Raw genomic sequence first — 21,721 nt, 5'->3', positions numbered from 1 at the left:
TGATTTAAGAACTTTTTTATTAACAAAAACATACAATGGTTTATAGTCTACAATATCACAACACACGATGGAAATGGTGATGAGAGAACACAGTCCTGCAATGAACTTTTGATGGTATACGTGTTAAAATGTTCCCGTGGATCTTCATATTTGTAAAACACCAAAGGTGCTCCTGAGTACTCATCTGGTGGTCAACATGAACAGTCAGTTTATGTCATCTTAACATCCAAGCCATGGATCTTGTCTTTGCGACCTTGCTACGAAAGATATCTTGCGGGCCATCTCAGTGTTGTAGATTCTCTTACAGTTGTTGTAGCTCTTCCTCTGTCGCTCACGACAGGGTTTCTCATAGTATCTTCTACGTTTCACAGACTCAATTATTCCATCTGAGGACAGCAATCTGCAGAGAAAAAAAGAGCACATGACAACAATATTTGTAAACATGAAATAGCCTAATGAATTATTTGGTTAAATGGCTGAAAACAAGGCAACCTTTCAAACCAAATCCAAGCTTAGGCGTTGCGAAAGTAAGATTATAAAAACGATTCAAGGTAAGATTTTTGATATAATCAGTGTTTTGATTATATGTTCAAGCCGAGATTGCATGACTATAACTCAACTGCACCCCCTAAAGAAACTTCTGCAATAATGCATCTAACTTGCTATTTTTCATTGAGTTTATTTAATTTAATCTACTGACAATTTCTATAATTTTGTTTCACCTCATTTGTGCATTACAGATATTTTAATATTCCTATTTCATTATTTTATATTATATACCATTTTATATATATTTTTTAATATATTTGACATTGCATATTTTCTCATCAGAGCACATGCTACTCTGCAAACACTTTGACAATACAAATGCAGTTTTGTCATGCTAACAAAGCACACCAAAATTTTTAAAAGAAATTATTTAAGACATTATTCCGATGATTTTTTTTTTTTTTAGCTAATTACAAGGTCAGGCAACCAGGGTTATTATCGTTAACGTTAAGTGAAACTATTAAAAACAATTTTATTAATTGAAAAAGCAGAAAAAAAATAAAAAATTATAAATCACTTTGCATTACTGAAATAAGTTTAACTTAAGTTGAAGCGTGAATATCACTAACTGGAAATAATAAAAAACTAGATTTGAACGAACTAAAACTGAAACAAAAATGATTTAAACCTTAATTAATACAAATAGTAATACAAAAAATATATATAAAAAATAAAATAAAAAAGCTAAATTAATACAAACTATAATCCTAAAATAACACCCTGGACTAATGACCTGTCAATCATTGTTTAACATACTAATGTTCTTTAACCATGTATGTTATTATGTTTTATCAGGAAAATCAACTAAATCTATTTTGTATATATTGGTTCGTTCAAAGTCTTGAGTGAGGGCTTTCTGCAAGGTTCAGCAGTGCATTAATTCATGATAGTTGCATAAATGACCTAAGGTACTGAGAAGAACAGTTCAGTAGCGGTAGGTTTACATCACTTGACGTGTCGTGTAACATGTTATTAGATAGGGTTACATAAGTTAATAGATTTATAACGACATTTCTTAATTATATAGATCTCAAAATCACTCGAAATCCGATAAATACCTGCTCAGAGCCCCATATGCTGCATCGACATTGCCGTTCTGGACCATGACAGTCCGAGCGACGAAGCGAAGGTGGTTCGCCATGTTTCCTCCGTGTTACCGTCAATTGTGCTCGTGTGGAAATGCGATCGTTTGAGCAGACAGTTCCTGGACGTGATCGCGCGAACTCTAGGTGGCGCCAAATGGATTTCCAAAAATCAACCGTTGCGATTCATGAACTAGATGTGTTTCAAGCCCTATGGTTTCAACGGTTAAGACTCAGTCACACAAAAGATAAATTAATTCAGGTAAATGTATTAATTTGATAGACTTTTACAACTTTTATCAATTGATTATAGCTTCATTTACAAAACAGGACGGAACCTAACAGGATGGAAATAAAGAGCTAACCAATCCTCACCTCAGTGAGATTACACGAGGGACAGACTTGATGTTAATTTTGATATTTTTAAGCATCTTTTTAAAGTTTTACAACACTTTATGTAAAATTTCACCTTGAGGATGACTAACAGGATTAACATTTAAATTAAAGACACAGCAAAAACCTAGCTACTTTTTACAACAATATTCTCAGGAATGCATTTTTGTTGATTAGAGGAAAAATTAGGATACACCTGAAATATTTATAATAATTAAATGCTGTTTTTTCTCTTTATTTTATAAGTTAGGCCTACCGTTAAAGACATAGCATGCAGAATTGTATACAATTATTAGTTATTAGTTATAACTAAGCCTGGTCTATTATATTTTTTAGGTCCATTTTGCTCCTATTAAACGAAAGCCTCTTCACATGGACTTAGGTCATCAGTGATTGTTATCACAAACTGCTCACTAGTCTCCCAATAGGCTAATTGACTTTTTATGTTGAAAAATTCCCCCTCCTTTCGCTGTCTTTCTCTTTCATGCATGAATTCCTCACCGTCTCCCGAATAATGGGGTCAGTAGTAGGTGAGTGTTGAATCAGGATTGTTTTCTCATTCAAATTCAAGTAGCTTTATAGACTCGACCACTTCAAAGAAAGACTTGCTGATGCGCTTTTAGGGGAAGCATTCAAAGTGAGAGCAAGAAAACAGCTTGAACTTTTGCCACCGTCTCCATTCTGGCTGAAAATATACAGTTTCCTTCTTTCTCTCTCACTCGTTTTCCCCCTCCGCTTTTCCTCTGTTCCATTTCCAGGGATATCATTTCTTATCCAGACTTGTTGAAATGTTCTTGGTAGGGGGGTGGGATCAGGGGGTAAAAGGGAGAGAAAAGAGACGGGTGGGGAGAAACTAAGGAATCGACTGGTAATTACCTCCGAGCATTTGGAGAAGAGGATGTGGTCTCAGTTTACATGGCCTCATTCTTTCTCTCCTCCCTGGCTCCCTTTTGGCCACTCAAACACTCCATTTGCTTCTCGTGTCCTCGCTGCTTCTTTCACGGCATTCGCATGAGGAATGTGGAGACGCGCACAAAAGGAACAGAACGAAATGAAGTAAAGCAGATTAGAGCAAAGCGAGAGAAAGAGAGAGTGAATGGAACTGATTAAAGAAAACTAATGATGATCCTTCACCATTTATTAAGGTTATTCTGAGCCGATGGCAAAATACATGTGGATAAGCATGAAAAATAATGATAATATTAAAGCTCTGATTGAAATAATATGTATGTAACATGGCCTTGTGTAGAATGATCAAACTATTTTAAAAGAACTATGTTAAATATTCATATTTTTCTTACACAAACGCATCGCTTCACTTCAGAAGGCCTTTATTAACCCCCCGGAGCCGTGTGGAGCACTTTTATGATGGATAGATGCACTTTTATGGACTTCAAAACAGAAACGGACATTCACTGCCATTATAAAGCTTGGAAGAACCAGGAAATTTTTTAATAACACCGATTGTATTCGTAAGAAAGAAGAATGTCATATGACTTGACTAATTTTGACAAATTTTCATTTTTGGGTGAACTATCCCTTTAACTTGTAGAAAGGGCAAATCTAATGTAATCAAACAGAAATGTTACTTTATACTTTACTATTATGAATATTATTTACTATTATTTGAATGAATATTGTTATAGTGTAGTGGTTTATTTAAATTTATTTGTAAATACAAAGTCCCTCAAAACTTTAGAGCCAAGTCTAAATGCAAATTCAAAACCAGAGTCTTGTTAGGCCACAGACACAGAGGAGTCCACAGAAGCGCTCCGCAAGAGACAGAACAGAAGAGAGCCCAGATTCGAAGCTGTGATATGATTGACTGACAATGGCTGACTGTTTGTGGTTTGAATACTAACAAAGCTCAGCATGAGATGTCTTTGTTGGCATGTTTATATGAGGGAAAGGGATCTGAATATGGGGGTTTCCATGTATTTTACACCATTTCAACTTTTAAACAAAAAGTCCTTGCTTGACAAAAAACCCTAAACATAATGGAATTCAGTAGATAATAACTAAATGTTAATAAGTTCAATCTAATATAGGCCTAATATATTATTTTAAACAAGTTATTGGAGGCGTTATCCACGAGAAAGGAGGAGTCTGGTCTTGTAGTAATAAGCATGCTGCAAGATGCTTTGGATAAAAGCGCCTGCTAATGACAAATAACGCGTATTAGGATGTAATTGAGGGAATTAGCAGTAATACCCGATCGCTCAAGGGAAATGGTGGGGCAAATAGGGGTCTAGTTGGATCTTTACTGGAAGCACGCTCGCTGTGCGCGAGCAGTGGCCGCCCAATGAAACGCCGCACAGGCGCAAACGCTCCGGATTGGTCGAGAACTCAGCGCACATTTACAGGCTGATCTGAGAGAGTGAAAGACTGCTGAACGCCGGCAGATGAGAGGAGAAGAGAACAGCCATCCAAAACAACGGTTTGAAAGAAGAAACATGGAATCAAACATGGAGCGAACGCTTGCTGACTTTTCTGGATCCTGGAAAATGAAAAGTTCAGAAAACTTCGAGGAGCTTTTGAAAGCTCTTGGTGAGTTTTTAAAGATTTTTTATTATCATAAAACAAAAGAACATGTCAGAGATTATTAAAAGGAGAAATCATTCCAATTTTTAAAGTTTAAAACACGTTTGATCTTTGTATTCGTGCCGTTTTTTTTATTTGATATACGTTGTGAGGCTAAAAAGTAAAATATATATTGTTGTAACTGCCTTGTAAAAAAAAAGTCTCATTAAAAGTAAGAAAAAGTGCTGGGATAAGTGGTATATATTTGTTATTATTACTTACTTTTAAACAATATTATTACTTACTTTAAAAAAAAAGTACAATATAAAATGAGCAATTTTGTTATAATTTTGTTGTTTGCTATAAATTTAACCAAAAAAAGCAATTTCGATGGTCCACTTTAAAAATTCTATAAGTTTGCAACTACATGTCAACTAACCCTCACTAGAGTATTATAGACTGTAGTAGACGGTTAGGTGTTAGGGATTAGTAGCATAAGCTGACATGTACTAGCGAAGTTATATAGTCAGTAAAATGTCTGTTGGGGGACCATCAAAATAAAGTGTTATCAGAAAAGTTGCAAAGTTACGTATAGATAGTAGAATGTTTAAAGTGTTACAAAAAATTATAATATATATATATTCTGAGACTCAGTTTGAGCATAAGCACAATCAATGGAAAGCTGCATGGAGCAATGCTATGCTTCACTTCCTCATGGGATTGTGATTAGCCTCACAAACCCTGACACGGGGCCCCTCGGCCAGCCGTTTGGCTCTGCAGACACACCGTCCCTCGACCCCAATTATTCACGCCAGAGGAAGTTCAATCAGACTAAGTATAAGGTTGCCCCTAAAGCAAATATAATGAATTCACTGTCGTGACTCAAACAAATATTTCCTTGGTGTAAACTTTAAGATGGGGCGCAAAATTGTAATTGCATAAATGCAACCGCTGTTTAAATCGTAAAACATTCCCGTGGAAGTTGGACATGCTCATTAAACACAGGAAATTGGGCGTAGGAAAAATGGCTTTGATTTCTGATCATGATAAATGGCCTTTTAATTTCTTAGTTACGTTTGCGGGTGTGTTCTACAGGCGTGAATGTCTTTCTGAGGAAGATTGCAGTTGCAGCAGCCTCCAAACCAGCTGTTGAGATTACACAGCAAGGGGAAAGCCTCTCCATTCAGACTTCCACTAGCGTGCGGACCACTCACGTGTCCTTCACGGTGGGCGAGTCCTTCAACGAGGCTACGGTGGATGGACGCCCATGCACAGTAATACCACCCATCCATCATCTCTCTATCAATCCATCATTTCATACATCTTAGCACATCATATTTTTCTCTCTGTAAATTGCTACACACACACACACACACACACACACACACACACACACACACACACACACACACACACACACACACACACACACACACACACACACACGCATGTTACATAAAACAGAAATGTATTATAATATTTATTATCATATATAAAGTTTACTATTAGAAAACAATATCAATAAATATTACAAACTATATAATTATTTAGATTTTCTAACACTGAACTCACTAAATAACACTAACACTAAATATATGCTAACTTTATTTGATGGTGAAAAGTTCACTTTTATCTATACACACAAAAACTTTGATGCATGTTTTCAGCAAACAATCCTTTAATGCGTCTATAAAGAAAATTATAAATTAATATCCCAGCTCTGTGTTGTTTTCTAACTATTTTAATTTCCCCTCAAGAGTTTTCCCAAATGGGAGACAGACAGTAAAATCACGTGTGAGCAGACACTGCAGAAGGGGGAGGGGCCTGAAACATCATGGACACGTGAACTGACCAATGATGGCCAGATGATTCTCGTAAGTACACACTTATATGCTATTTGAATATATTCATCTGAATTATGCCAGTAGCATATAGACTACAACCAGCCTACTCTAATGAGCATCTTAAAATGCTCAACACCTTACAGTGATAATCTTGTTAATTTATTCTCATTATATTGATGGTGAGTAGATTAGAAGTCACACAGCTCCCTTTTAAGCCCACTTAGTAAACAGGCCTCTCAATGCTTTGAATTCAGAGAACAAGATCTAATTCGATATGTGAATATTTAACATGTGTTGATATGTCCCATCGGATATGAATCTTAAATTGTTTAAACAGTTGGATGGTGGTTTCTGATGTTTATTTTCCAGACCATGAGAGCCGGAGATGTTGTCTGCACCCGTGTGTATGAACGAGACTGAAGGATACTTAGACCTCAGTTCATTCCATCTCAACTATGTCCACAGTGTGCTAAAATACTAGTTTATCATTGTACAAATAGCCTGTTCCTTCCACTTTTTATATGTTTGACATGTGCTAAGTTTGTGTATCAGAGAAGGAGAGATGTTTGAAGGGTGAGAGGCGGTACTTGTATAAAGATAGTCGTGAGTTTGCATTGTTCTTTTTGATGCATTATCTGAAAAGTGTATTTATTGTTGTTGTTTGTGCATTTTATGTTGCAGTTTCATGTATATGCCACAATGTGGCTTATCAATGAAAACTGTTTTTGGCAATAAACCTTTATACAAATAAACCCCCCAAAATCCCATGACTACTTCACTGTTATCATCTTGCCTGGATATATAAATCTCTTTGACACTGACCTTGGTTGCACTTTCCCACTTATTTTCTGCCTCATTCCTTCTCTTCAAAGTGCCCTTTGTGTCTGTTCTTGCTTTCTGTCTCCTGATCCAACCACTCGCTGGTTTGAACAACACTATAAATTTGTATTTCACGAGTGTGTACATCAATTGTTGAATTATTTCCTGGCAAAGAGTAAAGGGGGAATGAGGGAGAGGTACGGAGAGAGTGAGTAAACGTAGAAAAGAAAAATGATTTCATATTTTGAAGGTTATATTCCCTCTGCTCTCTCTCCCATCTGCAGCTAGTTACTGCATGAGGTCAGTGAGAATGGCTCTCATTCCTCTCTTTTTTTGTGTCTTTCTGCAGCCAGATCCATGATACAAACTGTTGCTTTATTCTAAATCTAGGGCACATGCATCTGGAAGTTTAATAAAATAAAATAAAAGTATGAATAAATTATGCAAAAAGTTTCTGATGTACTTTAAACTCTCTATTCCATTCTGCCACAGACACACATTTATTCAGCAGTTCAAAGACTGCTGTGTTTTTCCAGTCGGCTGCCAATGATGAATTTTCCAGGTTCCCAGACAACAGAGCTCACAGTGGACTTATTCAAGATTGCACATGATTTCAGTATGTGTGTTCTACGATTCTCAGTGGTCCTGTTAAGAGTTTTAAGCTCATATAACCCACTAAGTTTATGTACGCTGCAGTGTGCAGAGGTTACCATTAAGTTTACACACTTTCTGGAAGAGGTTGAGAAAGTTCATATAAGATCTTCTTAACAAAATCAGATGCAGTGACTATATTTTTGTGGAGTTTGCTAGGTGGTACAAATAATAGTGAATCTATTACTAGTTTTTATACTTACCACCTAGCAACCACGTATAGAACCCTCTAGAAACCATCCAAAACACCCTAACAACCACCTAACAAAGGGCCTAGCAACCACATAGTACTCCAGCAAACACCCAACAACCATCTAGCAATGATTTAGCAACCACCCAGAACTCCCTATCAACCATCTTAAAATGGCATACAGTACCAACCACTCAGAAAACAACCACCTAGCCCTTGCAACCACCTAACAAGCACATAGAAATGGCCCAGCAAGCACTTAAAATACACTAGCAACAATCCTGCAATCACCTAACAATACACTAGCAACCCAGCAACCACCTAACAATACACTATAGCAACAACCCAGCAACCACCTAACAATACACTAGCAACAACCCAGCAACCACCTAACAATACACTATAGCAACAACCCAGCAACCACCTAACAATACTCTAGCAACAACCCTGCCATCACCTAACAATACACTAGCAACAACCTAGCAACCACCTAACTATACTCTAGCAACAACCCAGCAACCACCTAACAATACACTAGCAACAACCCAGCAACCACCTAACAATACACTATAGCAACAACCCAGCAACCACCTAACAATACACTAGCAACAACCCTGCAATCACCTAACAATACACTAGCAACAACCCAGCAACCACCTAACTATACTCTAGCAACAACCCTGCAATCACCTAACAATACACTAGCAACAACCCAGCAACCACCTAACAATACACTAGCAACAACCCAGCAACCACCTAACAATACTCTTGCAACAACCCAGCAACCACCTAACAATACTCTAGCAACAACCCTGCAATCACCTAACAATACACTAGCAACAACCCAGCAACCACCTAACAATACTCTTGCAACAACCCAGCAACCACCTAACAATACACTATAGCAACAACCCAGCAACCACCTAACAATACTCTAGCAACAACCTAGCAACCACCTAACAATACACTAGCAAACAACCCAGCAACCACCCAACAATACACTAGCAACAACCCAGCAACAACCTAACAATACACTAGCAAACAACCCAGCAACCACCTAACAATACTCTATAGCAACAACCCAGCAACCACCTAACAATACTCTATGGCAACAACCCAGCAACCACCTAACAATACACTAGCAAACAACCCAGCAACCACCCAACAATACACTAGCAACAACCCAGCAACCACCTAACAATACACTAGCAACAACCCTGCAATCACCTAACAATACACTATAGCAACAACCCAGCAACCACCTAACAATACACTAGCAAACAACCCAGCAACCACCTAACAATACACTAGCAAACAACCCAGCAACCACCTAACAATACTCTAGCAACAACCATGCAATCACATAACAATACACTATAGCAACAACCCAGCAACCACCTAACAATACACTAGCAAACAACCCAGCAACCACCCAACAATACACTAGCAACAACCCAGCAACCACCTAACGATACACTAGCAAACAACCCAGCAACCACCCAACAATACATTAGCAAACAACCCAGCAACCACCTAACAATACTATAGCAACAACCCTGCAATCACCTAACAATACACTAGCAACAACCCAGCAACCACCTAACAATACACTATAGCAACAACCCAGCAACCACCTAACAATACTCTAGCAACAACCCTGCCATCACCTAACAATACACTAGCAACAACCCACACTCTAAAAAATGCTGGGTTGTTTCAACCCAATTTTGGGTAAAATATGGACAAACTCAAATGTTGGGTTAAAAATGCAATGTAAAAATGTAACCCAACGGCTGGGTTTGTCCATATTTTACCCAAAATTGGGTTGAAACAACCCAGCATTTTTTAGAGTGCAGCAACCACCTAACAATACTCTAGCAACAACCCTGCCATCACCTAACAATACACTAGCAACAACCCTGCAATCACCTAACAATACACTAGCAACAACCCAGCAACCACCTAACAATACTCTAGCAACAACCCTGCAATCACCTAACAATACACTAGCAACAACCCAGCAACCACCTAACAATACTCTAGCAACAACCCAGCAACCACCTAACAATACACTATAGCAACAACCCAGCAACCAGCTAACAATACTCTAGCAACAACCCAGCAACCACCTAACAATACACTAACAAACAACCCAGCAACCACCCAACAATACACTAGCAACAACCCAGCAACCACTAGCAGTGCTTTAGAAACCCATCAGAGACCTCATAAGAGTCCCCTATACAGTAGCAGCCACCTAGAAAATACCCAGAATGCCATAACAACCAACTTGCAATGCCCCAGCAACCATCCATAACCCCCTAACAACCAGCAAGCAATGAAACACATTGAACCCCAAGCTACCACCCAAGACCTCATAACCATATAGCAAACCATATAGTAACAACCAGCTAGCAATTCCCTAGCGACCACCCATAACTCTCAGTAGCCACCTAGCAAAACCATAGCAACCTTTCAGAAACCCCAAAACAATACCCTTAGCAACTACCCAGAACTCCCTAGTAACCACCTACCAATGGCCTACCACCCAGAACACCCTCACAACCACCTAGCAACACCCTAGTAAACACCCACAGCACCCTATTATTGTGGCAGCAAGTTTTGCACAAGCGACGCTAACATTTTCTTCAGAATTCAGCATTAACTTTTATTGGTTCCATCTGTCTGTCTGGAGTTCTTGACTCAGTTTAAAATTTCAAGAGAATGCCAAAATACTTTCAGACACGGATCCACATCCGCTGCAACTCTGGCATGTCCACTGCGCACCTCGTTAACCAGATTCATTTTACAAGCACTCTAGAACAAGGTCGTCAAGTCTTCGCCGTGTATTTAACTCTGGCCTTGTGCGGTTTAAGCCCATTGTGGTGGTATGCACTAAATTAGTACCAGATCATGATTTCTACCCTTCTTTAATTGACACCATACTGCTGGAAATCAGTGGCAAAACCCACAAGCCCACACGGTCGGTCCACTGAAGCTCCTTCCATCCCTGCTGGTTGCCTTGGCAACTCACCAGTACAGGCTTCATGTCAGCTCATTCCACATGTGGTGATGTCATGGGGCCATGCATCGCTTGATTGGCTGAGGAATGTTGCGGTTTCAAAGGAAAGCAAAATGAAGCAAGGACACACCCATTTAGGTTGTTAATGAAAGATGGTTTGGGGAATTAATAGTGACAAATCTTTGTCACTTTAGTATAACCTTCCTCTGAACTCAAAGATAAAAAGAATATTGTTTCTCCATGAATGGTTCATTTAAGGTCCCATTTCTGTTTACCATTGCTCTGTCAAGCTCATTGATTAATGTATTGCATTGGAACTTCACTTGAAGCTTGCACACTATCAGAGCATAAAAATAATGTGATCCAGGAGCCATGCGGCCTCAAAGCCAATTGGTGGAGTGTTTGGTTTCCGTTCAATATGTGTGATTTTCATCTTCATCTGGTCAAAGTGCTGCATTGTTTTTGGAACACATTTTTACACACACAAAAGTGATTATGTAAATGCAAGCAAATGGAATTGAACAAACAGTTGTATGAGAGAGCACAAAAAAGGTGATTGTGTGTGTGTGTGTGTGTGCTTGTTTTTCTATTCCGGTGGGGACTTCAACCTGAATACGCACAGACTCATGGGGACTCCTGTCAAATGAGGTCCCCATGCGGAAACAAGCTTATAAATCATACAGGATTGTTTTTGTTTTTTTGGAAAATGTAAAAATGCAGAAAGTTTTCTGTGATGGCGTGTAGGTTTAGGGTTAGTGTAAGGGGAAAGAATATAGTTTGCACAGTATAAAAACCATTAGCCTACATCTATGGAGAGTTCCCATAAAGATATCGAGCTAAACGGGCGCGCGCGTGTGTGTGTGCTATGCGGGTAAAGTGTTTGAGGTTGTTTGTGTTTGAAGTATCATATGACTGACTTTATGCCCTCCTGTCACTCATGTGAACTCACATGACTTGAGAATAGCAAGCCATCAGCAATCTTCCCCGTGTGACAACTTGGCCCGGTGCCCCAACTATATTTTACAGAGGGAAAATTAGGTTGCTGACTACATTTTCGAATCAACAGTGACGCCCAGTGGTTGAAACGGGAACCGGAAACACATGAGATTTTAAATTGTAGATAGATAGATAGATAGATAGATAGATAGATAGATAGATAGATAGATAGATAGATAGATAGATAGATAGATAGATAGATAGATAGATAGATAGATAGATAGATAGATAGATAGATAGATAGATAGATAGATAGATAGATAGAATTTACTTTGTTAAGCGAATCACGCCCCTTTGTTACACTCCGCAGACACGCATTTCCCCAAAGATTCTCCCTCATCATGTGACATAATTACCTTTTCTCATTGGCTTTTAGCCATCATGTCACGCACTTCCTTGCCTGCCGTGTTGCCATGTCCGCTTATTATAAGCGACTTTTCCACTGATACATTTTATTTTTTAAATATAAAAAGGGCCGTAACGACTGGTTTATTTCCAGTAGTTATGTGTAATATTTTAATTAGATTTTTTTTTATTTAAGTGGTTTTCAAAAATACATTATTTAGCAGTTTACTCCTCCGGAACGGAAAAGGGACCGCTTATTTTGCTTTGTTTTTCAGATTGAACGGCTTATTTCTCTTGTGCAACCTGGCAACACCCCTGTCATGTGATAGACACATTTCCTGGACACTAGCGCTAATACACCAGTGAAGCCCGACTGAAATTGAAACTAATCGTGTCGCTCGTAAAATCCAACAAAAGAAAATAAGTAAATAAATAAAAATTCCAAAGAGGAAGACCATAGACCACTTCAAAGAGGGACAATATATGTTATTGATTTGAAACGGACACCTGACGTCTCTTTGTAATGTCTGTTGGTTAGTGTTAAACCGTGATTTTTGTTTGTTAAATTGCGTTATAATAATCAGCTGTTTACTAAACTATATTTACTTCTTCCTGTAACTATCCGTAACACAACACTGTTCTGGTCTGTACTTGGTTATCACGGTTAAGTTTTAGCCTCTTTTTACATCTTGGCAAGATTTAATTTGCCAAATCAGCACCAGGATGTCAAAATACACCACTTTTCCTGATTCAGCCGATGATCATAATCCATTTCAGGTAATATATTGTTCTAGTTTTTGGAACTGTAACGTTACATTAGAAAACTGATGGTGTTGTTATTCTCAATCGTGGCCTTTATTTGTGTGGTAACGTTACTGTACGTCTTGTGATGCTGTTGTAAGACTTAACGGTCATCAGACCAATCATATTAGATTACAATTAACGTTACATGGTAATGTTATTTGTATGGTTGGTCCTTCCACTGGTTCACGATTTATGTCGTTGCATTCTGGTTTTAATTTGACCTGCTAGTTGTGGGGACCTTGTTGCTTTAAGTATAGATAAATTAAGGGTACGACAACAGCAATGACTAAAACGCTGTATTATGCTGCCAGGCCAGTAGCTGGCGATGTCACTTTGTAAATAAACACTAAAACCCAATAGACAATTTTTTTTTTAGACATGAAAGACATAACATAAAATATATTTACAGCTATAACAAGACATCAAAAAAGATAAAAACTAAAAAGATTGGATTTACAATACAAGAGAAAAAAAGAGCAGATGATTAGTATTTAAAGAAAGAAGACAGCATATAAAGTAAAAATTTCAAGTAACTTCAACTCTTTAGCGAATAAAATTGTATCTTTAAATTTTTTGTTTTCAATACATTGGAGAGACTCGATATGCAAATGAAAATCATCCATAAAGACCTTCAAATGTTTAGGAATATGAAATTAACCAAGTGCAAATATAAATAATACATTTTTAGTTTTTGAATAGGAACAAAGCCTTTAGGTCAAAAGGTTTTTTAAGATCAAGAGAAACTTGTGTGTGTCATAATTATTTAATGGAAGTTATTGCTGATTCGTTACTTGCAGTTTATCAGAAGGATTTCATGTCTTTTGTGTTTTGAAGGTCAGTTCCCTAGCAGATGAAGTGATATCAGTGCAAGATTGTGAGCTTACAGTGCCAGTTCCTATGCCACCTTGAGCTTGTTTTATAATTTTGTTTAATTTTTGTGGTATCTGCCCAAACATTTAATCACTATGTATCTACCACATTCTCTAAATGAACTGAAAGTTTTTTCTTCTTCTGTGTTTGCAGGATCCATCAGTGACACAGCACAGCAGCAACACTGGCTATGCCACGCTGGACCTCTACAACCCATTTGACAACAACATAACAGCGGTAAATATGTCCGTCCTGACAGGCGGTGAAGCAGGCTGTGCTACATAGCTAACATAGCCTTTAATTATTAATACATCACATGATGGGAGTACAATGGGTTAAAAAACAGCGTTTCATTTCAACTTCGGTTACCTGCAAGAGAAAATTCTCAAGTGTCAGAACTTTTTGCCTGCATTATCATGATAGCTTTTTTTTAAGTTAGATTTTTATTAAGATGATATTAATTGTTTTGCATTTTTTGTTTTGGGTAATGAAGCCTCCACCTCCCTATGAAGCCACATCTCCTGCTGCACCTCCTGCCCAAACGCCTCCCAGCAGGACCACACCCACTGAGCCCAGGAATTATGGATCCAATGGAACACAGGTGCTGATTCCTTTTAGAATAGTCTGTTACTTGCCACTCCACACAGAATTTCAACTAAATTAGCCGTATTTGTTCACAAAGGTGCATAAACTGGATTTACTATGATTGCTTGAAATGTGACGGTATCAAATTTTGATATCATGATAATAGAGTGGTGCAGGGCGCCACTTGTTCCCTTGAGATTTTTCTATTGGTTTTTATAATGTTTTTATTTTATTTTAAATTACGAGTAAAATAAGGTTTGTGGTAAACATAACGTGACGATACTTCAACATTTTGCTCTACAATGTAAATTACACACACCTATATTGAAAACACAAATTTTGAAGCTGTTTTTTTTTTAAAAACTTATATTTCTTATAAATAACTAGATAAGAATGTCTGGGATGTGTGCAGTTCACATTGTATAGCAAAACGTTCAAGCATTGTCAAGTTATGTTTGCCGCAGACCTTATTTAACTCATTATTTGAAAAACCCTGATAGGGAAATCTTGCCGGAACCAGTGGCGAATTAGTCTTTCGGGTTTTGACATAATTCCTGCAGTACTCTATTGCTGAATCTTTTAACACTGTATATGGTTTTTACCAGTTGATTGAAAATTATTCTTAAAGCTACAATATGTTTACAATATAGCTTACAATAACAAAAGCGTACGTTGATGACGCAAAATTCCATTGTAATTATGGAACTTGTCGTCAAGCCGATGGATCTAATAATGTTTATGGATGAGTGAATACATTGATGTTTTTAACATGACTGTGGGATAAAGTAAGGGGCGATTGCTAATGAGAGACAGATATCAGTGCTGAATTACTCACACAGGTCAGTTTATTAGACGAATTAAGCTTGTGAGGTAACGCAGCGTTGTTTCACTTGGTCTACACTATCACACTAAACTGCATTTGAGTGTTTTGAAAGTTATAATGTTATTACTGTTTAGTTTTCCTTTTTCCCAAAGTCTGCTTGCCATGATCCATAATGTTTGAACGAAACAACAACAGCGTGAGCTTGCCGCTAGACGTAACGCAGTTGTCCACGTCTGTCGCCATGGTTACTATGGCAGTACGAGCGGCCGGAAACCAGGGATAACGCGGATATTACGTAATTGACAGGCGACAAGTGAACAGGGATTCTGGGACGGGGCGGCCCATTATTTAAAATTGGAATTTCTCTGAAATTAAAAATCTTTGGGAACTTTTGGGATATTGTAAGTACACAACTGCAGGAAATATATCACACTGTGCAAGTGATTTTTGGATATTTTATTACAAAATTCTTACATGTTGTACCTCAAAATCAAAATAATTTGTAATAAGGAATTATTCATGGTATTTTGAAAGTGCATAATAATCATTGATAATAATAAGAAATGTTTCTTGGGCACCAAATCAATTAAAATTATTTCTGTAGGATCATGTGATCATGTTAGTAGTGATGCTGAAAATTCATCTTTGCCATCACATAATATTACATTTGAAGATATATTAAAATAGAAAAGTTATTTTTAAATTGTAATAATATTTAATGTTATTACTGTATTTAATGTTATTACTGTATACTGTAACCCGAACTTTTGAATTGTAGTGTGTATTTTACTGATTAACTCACTAAAAGTTCATACTGCGGAGGAATAGTAAGTATAATTTGCATATGACCAAATTTCAGTTTAATTTCAGGTGTTTCCTGTTAAGTAAAACAGATGACCAGATATATATGACCATATATATCTATACTGTGCATATATACCATAATACTGTGCTGAAATGCTTATTAATGCGGTAGTGACCTCTCTCTCTCTCTCTCTCTCTCTCTCTCTCTCTCTCTCTCTCTCTCTCTCTCTCTCTCTCTCTCTCTCTCTCTCTCTCTCTCTCTCTCTCTCTCTCTCTCTCTCTCTCTCTCTCTCTCTCTCTCTCTCTCTCTCTCTCTCTCTCTCTCTCTCTCTCTCTCTCTCTCACTCTCTCTCTCTCTCTCTCACAGTCTCAGTCTCAGTCTCAGTCTCAGTCTGCAGTTAATGCCACCACAGCAGATCTGTTGAGGAAGCAGGAGGAACTAGAAAGAAAAGCAAAGGAGCTGGAGAGAAGAGAGAGAGAGCTGGATGCCCATGCACTTGGGTCTGGAGCCTGTGAGTGAAGGATGAAGGGAAAATATCTTAGTTTATGGTTTTGCAAGGGGAATTCAATTTAAATTAAACATCTTGAACCAACAGTGAAATTACTCTCTTCCCCTCAACTCTTCAATTTTGCTGCTGGCATCACGCGTATAAAAAGTTTTGGTGTCAATTTGCGATTAGTTTTACCATTCATAACCTGTTGAATAAAATAATAATGCTAAATAAGGAATCATAACACCTAAGCAACCACATAGGAATGACCTGACATCCATCCACAGCATCCTAGCACAGTGGTTTTACATGTGCAACCACCAGTTTCTTTTTAGAAAATGTCTTATCTAGATGCATTATGAAAGAGTTTTGAATAAAAGTAATTCAGCTACCAAATAGAGTGAAGTACAGTCAGCTCCATTTGCATATTTTACCATATTGAAATCCACATTTAAATGAACAATTTCTCATAATTTTGCAGATTTTTACCCACAATCAATGCCGAAAATGGGACAAGCAATCAGTGTTTTTTAAGAATGAGAGGCTTGAGTCAAGATGAGCAGAACAGGCAAAGCGAAGCATTTCAATAATACTAGCTCTGATTTCATTACTGCTTTTTTCCCTACAGGTAGTCACCGCATTTACAGCTGTAGGAATAAGTATAGGAAAAGTGTTTGATGTAAAAATAACAAGACAGATGGATGGTCATAAAACCAGTGTATTTTAAGAACTGAAGTGATTATTTCGATGGACTTCTGAAATTGTTAGTGGGGGTTATGATGAAGGTGCAGAGATGGATGAGACCTGAATGAGTGAGGAGGGGACAAGAAACGAAACGGTTAAAAAGATGACAGTGATGGATGGATGGTATTTCCAAAGGACTGAGATTTAGACCTCGGCAGTAATGAACAAGACATTAATGGAGTGATGCTAGCTAGCGGATGTGATTGATGAATGGGGAAATGAATCTCTTTCTGTGTTCTTCTCCATCAGCTCGTCTGAATAATTGGCCCCCGCTGCCCTCCTTCTGCCCGGTGAAACCGTGTTTCTATCAGGACATTAATCTGGAGATAAGCCAAAGGTTTCAGCGCACTGTCACCACCTTGTACTACTACTGGATGTGTAAGTTTGCTCGGTTTACTATGTTTTGTCTTTTGAAGGGTGCGGATGGTTCTGGTTTGAATCCTCATCCTTAGTAAATAATTCAGTTATGAATTTAGTGGTAGTGATTGATTGACCGATATATTGGGCAGGCTGATAATTCGACCGGTATTTGGCCATTTTCTGTTTTAAAATACTTTTTAGTAAATATTGTTAAAAATAAATGTTTATTTAAAGGGATAGTTCACCCAAAATGCATTATATTAACTCATTAACTCCCTCATAACCTATTCATTAAAGTCCCCCTGTGGTTAAAATCAAGATTTTAATGTTGTTTATATGTCTATGTGGTGTTTTTTATATGCTTTAAGACAAATCATGTGCAAATTCATAAGTTAACACATTTGCTCAGTATTTTCTCCTTATAAACTGTAGTGAATCAAAGACAGTCTCAAAGCGCGGTTTGAAATCGCTGGTGTTTCTGACGTCTCAAACTACCTTTTAACCAATCACGTTAACGTGTGATCGCAAACGAGTGGATCTCTAAGCAGGTGTGAGTGTGGGCGGGGCTAATTTGCATATTCATAGAACGGCGTATACTAAATGAGGCAAGGGTGTAGAGTTACATTCAAGCTATTTTCAGCGAATTTTTTCAAGGATAAAACGTTTAAATATGTAATTTTGTTGATCAAAGATGAGTTTTAAGGAATATTGACTACAGGGGGACTTTAACATGTAAAGAGTCACCACCAGTATTTGATTTTGTAAGAAACATTTTACTTGAAACATATTTTACTGTTTGTAATGTTACTAGGCTACAGTTTTATTTATGAATTTCATTAATAGAAAATTTCCCCCTGCATGGGAAAATGTTTACAATTTTTTATGTTTATATAATTGTTGTTGTAAGGTTTAATTGCATATTGTGTTATTGTATTACTTTTGCCATGAATATAGCCTTTAATGCTATATTCATCACTGCAAAAAACAAACAAAAAAAACCGCCCATATATGATTTGTAATATTTTTGGAAGCTACTTTTAAAGGTGCTATGTGTAGATAAAGTTTATTATTAATATTAATATAATGCTGATAAGGCAACAAAACAACAAAACAAAAAAAATACATACATTCATATCCTCATACTGTTCCAGATCTCTATGATTTCTGAAGCCATATGGGTGACACAATTTTCAATTTTGGTCGAACTATGCCTGTAGTTTCAGCCATTTTTAACTATTCATTAAATAGTGTTATGTATCACATACCAGCAGTTGCTCTTTAGTCATCGCTAGCATATGAATATTGGTCAACCGATACTCCAGTGTGTTACTTTACTTACTTTGTCCTTATCTTTCTCTTCTTTTTAGTCACAGCATGCACTTTGCTCTTTAACCTCATCTCCTGTTTGGCTATGTTCTGTGGCCAACCCAGTAATGTTTCGGCACCGGTTGGCTTTGGTTTTGCCATCCTTTGGTTTCTCCTCTTCACCCCCTGCTCCTTCGTCTGTTGGTACAGGCCCGTGTACAAAGCCTTCAGGTACGAACACAGATTCAGCGTTTAAAATTGATGTCTCATCCAAACATCGTGGATCAGTCATTGTGCACTTCTGTTCTCTTTCTCAACAGGAGTGACAGTTCCTTCAACTTCTTTGCCTTTTTCTTTGTCTTCTTCGCCCAACTGGTGCTTTATGTTATCATGGCTATCGGTATCCCTGGCTGGGGCTTCAGGTGAGCGTGACAAAACGGCCACATTAAAAAAAAATAATAATAATTATTGACTTTTCAATTAATTGTGTCATTCCATTCTTAAATTTGGCCAATGGCTTGTTACTCTTTAAACTTCTCTCTTTCTCTCCCGTTTGTTTCAGTGGGTGGATCGTGAGTTTAGCCGCTCTTAGTGACAACAGCAACAAAAACGGCAAGGCAGTGGGTGCGATCATGCTGATCAGTTCTGTGCTCTTCACCGCTCAGGCGGCCATGGGAGTCATTTTGCTCAAGAGGGTAAATCACATCTCCACTAACAGCAGCAAATGGACCTTTACACATCCATTGGCAGTCAAATTACGGATATAATCCTAAATATAAATTGAAAACCATACTAAATATTCAAATTCATCCTATGGTGAAGCTTTCTATTCCTCCACGGCAGCTTTTCCACAGTTATCCCAGGGTTTAATGACACAAATAGTGATTTCTGAAGGATCATGTGACACTGAAGACTGGAGTAATGATGCTGAAAATTCAGCTTGCATTCACAGGAATAAATTACATTTTGAAATATATTAAAATAGAAAAAACATATCTTGGAGTATTACTGTTTTTACTGTAATTTTGATTCAAATAAATGCAGCCTTAGTAAGCATAAGAGACCAATGCAAAATTTTGAACAGAGGTGTTTGTAGAATTTTAATTCATAATACACATTGATCTGTTTAATGATGATTTCTTGCATATTCTTCCATCAGGTTCATTCTATGTACAGGCAGACTGAAGCGAGCTTTGAGAAGGCCCAGGCCGAGTTTGCTACCGGTGTGCTTTCCAATCAGGCAGTGCGCCAGGCAGCCACCAATGCCACCGTTTCTGCCGCACAGGGCGCCTTCACTGCACCTCGGTAGAGACCTGGATGAAAAAAAAAAAAGATAAGGTTGATGAACCTGATTGGTTACGCTGCCCTGTGACAAAGTGACTTATTCTAGCACCCATAGACATGGCTGAATTGCAAACCAACACAGTTACCCTAGACCCCTCTTGCATGCATGTCATAATGATAGTAATGTTACATTGGATTTCTTTTTCTCTTTGTCGGTCTAGCTGAGCATCAGGACATTAGTTCAGACATGCAAAAAGGATCTAGGTGTTGATGTGTTGTGGAATTATGGTTGATATGAATGCTCTCTATGAGGATCTACAGTATGATCAACTAGTACAATTGTCTTATTTCCATTTATTATGCTAGAAAAGTCACTATGATAATTTGTAAAGACCATAACAATACCTTGTTTGGCTCACAATTCTTGCATATTTACAGTACATCCCTAAAGCTCGCAAAGTGTTAGGTACAGCAGCCTTGCAGATTCACGAAAGATGTGCCACATTCTGCCTTTGCTTTTTCCTTGACTTCTTCCTTTCTGTGTAAATAGCTGTACATGTCCAGGAAAGGGATCATTTCATTGCTCTAGAATTGAGGTTACTTATAAACCTGTGAAGTTTACCTTGCCAAAAGTTTTTGTTTTTTTAATGAATCTGAGGATTCTCACATCTTATTTTAGAGATTTATTATTCACTTTATTAGCCTGTTGGTGAATGGATTTCTTGCTTTGACCATTATTTATTAAAAAGCATGTTTTGATGCAGCTTATACTACTGTATGTACCTCTTTGCATTGATTCAAAACTAATGCTTTATTTGTATGGGTTAAGGCAGGTGATTTGTGCTTTGGAAAGCTTTGGAATACAGAATTGAACTTGAGACCCTGACATAAAACTTAAATGTTCTTATCAAAATGTGGTAGCAGAGATTGGTGTGGTTATCTGTGGCCAAACTTGTTGTGTTGCTTTTGTGATTTGTAACTTCCTCTTTTTGTATTTCAATCTAATGTTTTGTCTAACACAATTGTATATGCCTAAATGAAAGTATTGGTTTTTACTGTTATTGTGTTGCTGCTGCTGCTGTATGTCACTGTGTTATGTTTTATTAAACTTCATGAATATGCATCTTATACTATTTGGATTTGAATTTTACTGTCTGGTTACCAACATTCTTTAAACTATCTTATTTTGTGTGAAGATAGAAACTCATACAGGTTGGAAACAATTTGAGGGTGAGTGAGA

General features: G+C 37.5%; 3 protein-coding genes across 4 annotated transcripts; 2 read left to right on the top strand and 1 right to left on the bottom strand.

Annotated features, from left to right (window-relative positions):
• Positions 1–1,741, bottom strand: mrps21 (mitochondrial ribosomal protein S21). The gene is made up of 2 exons (XM_079590794.1): positions 1,608–1,741; positions 1–400 (listed from the first exon to the last, which is right to left on the bottom strand). Exons 1-2 carry the CDS (start codon positions 1,688–1,690, stop codon positions 220–222), a joined length of 264 nt encoding a protein of 87 aa, XP_079446920.1. The 5' UTR covers positions 1,691–1,741; the 3' UTR covers positions 1–219.
• A 2,390-nt stretch (positions 1,742–4,131) lies between these two features.
• On the top strand, positions 4,132–7,659 carry crabp2b (cellular retinoic acid binding protein 2, b). Its single transcript, XM_079592021.1, has 4 exons — positions 4,132–4,571; positions 5,640–5,818; positions 6,302–6,418; positions 6,758–7,659. Exons 1-4 carry the CDS (start codon positions 4,427–4,429, stop codon positions 6,806–6,808), a joined length of 492 nt encoding a protein of 163 aa, XP_079448147.1. The 5' UTR covers positions 4,132–4,426; the 3' UTR covers positions 6,809–7,659.
• A 5,065-nt stretch (positions 7,660–12,724) lies between these two features.
• On the top strand, positions 12,725–21,614 carry scamp3 (secretory carrier membrane protein 3). Of its 2 annotated transcripts, none has more exons than XM_079590095.1 (9): positions 12,725–13,188; positions 14,239–14,322; positions 14,579–14,686; positions 16,665–16,809; positions 17,782–17,910; positions 19,260–19,428; positions 19,518–19,619; positions 19,760–19,892; positions 20,357–21,614. In XM_079590095.1, exons 1-9 carry the CDS (start codon positions 13,135–13,137, stop codon positions 20,504–20,506), a joined length of 1,074 nt encoding a protein of 357 aa, XP_079446221.1. In that variant the 5' UTR covers positions 12,725–13,134; the 3' UTR covers positions 20,507–21,614. The 2 variants fall into 2 exon arrangements, with proteins under 2 accessions (XP_079446221.1, XP_079446222.1); XM_079590096.1 differs by having other exon boundaries at positions 12,729–13,188; positions 16,671–16,809.
• Positions 21,615–21,721: the final 107 nt, after the last annotated feature.

The sequence above is a fragment of the Phoxinus phoxinus genome, assembly GCF_949152265.1.
Source record: "Phoxinus phoxinus genome assembly, chromosome: 19".
NCBI lineage: Eukaryota > Metazoa > Chordata > Actinopteri > Cypriniformes > Leuciscidae > Phoxinus > Phoxinus phoxinus.
This window is presented reverse-complemented; position numbering and strand designations above follow the sequence as displayed.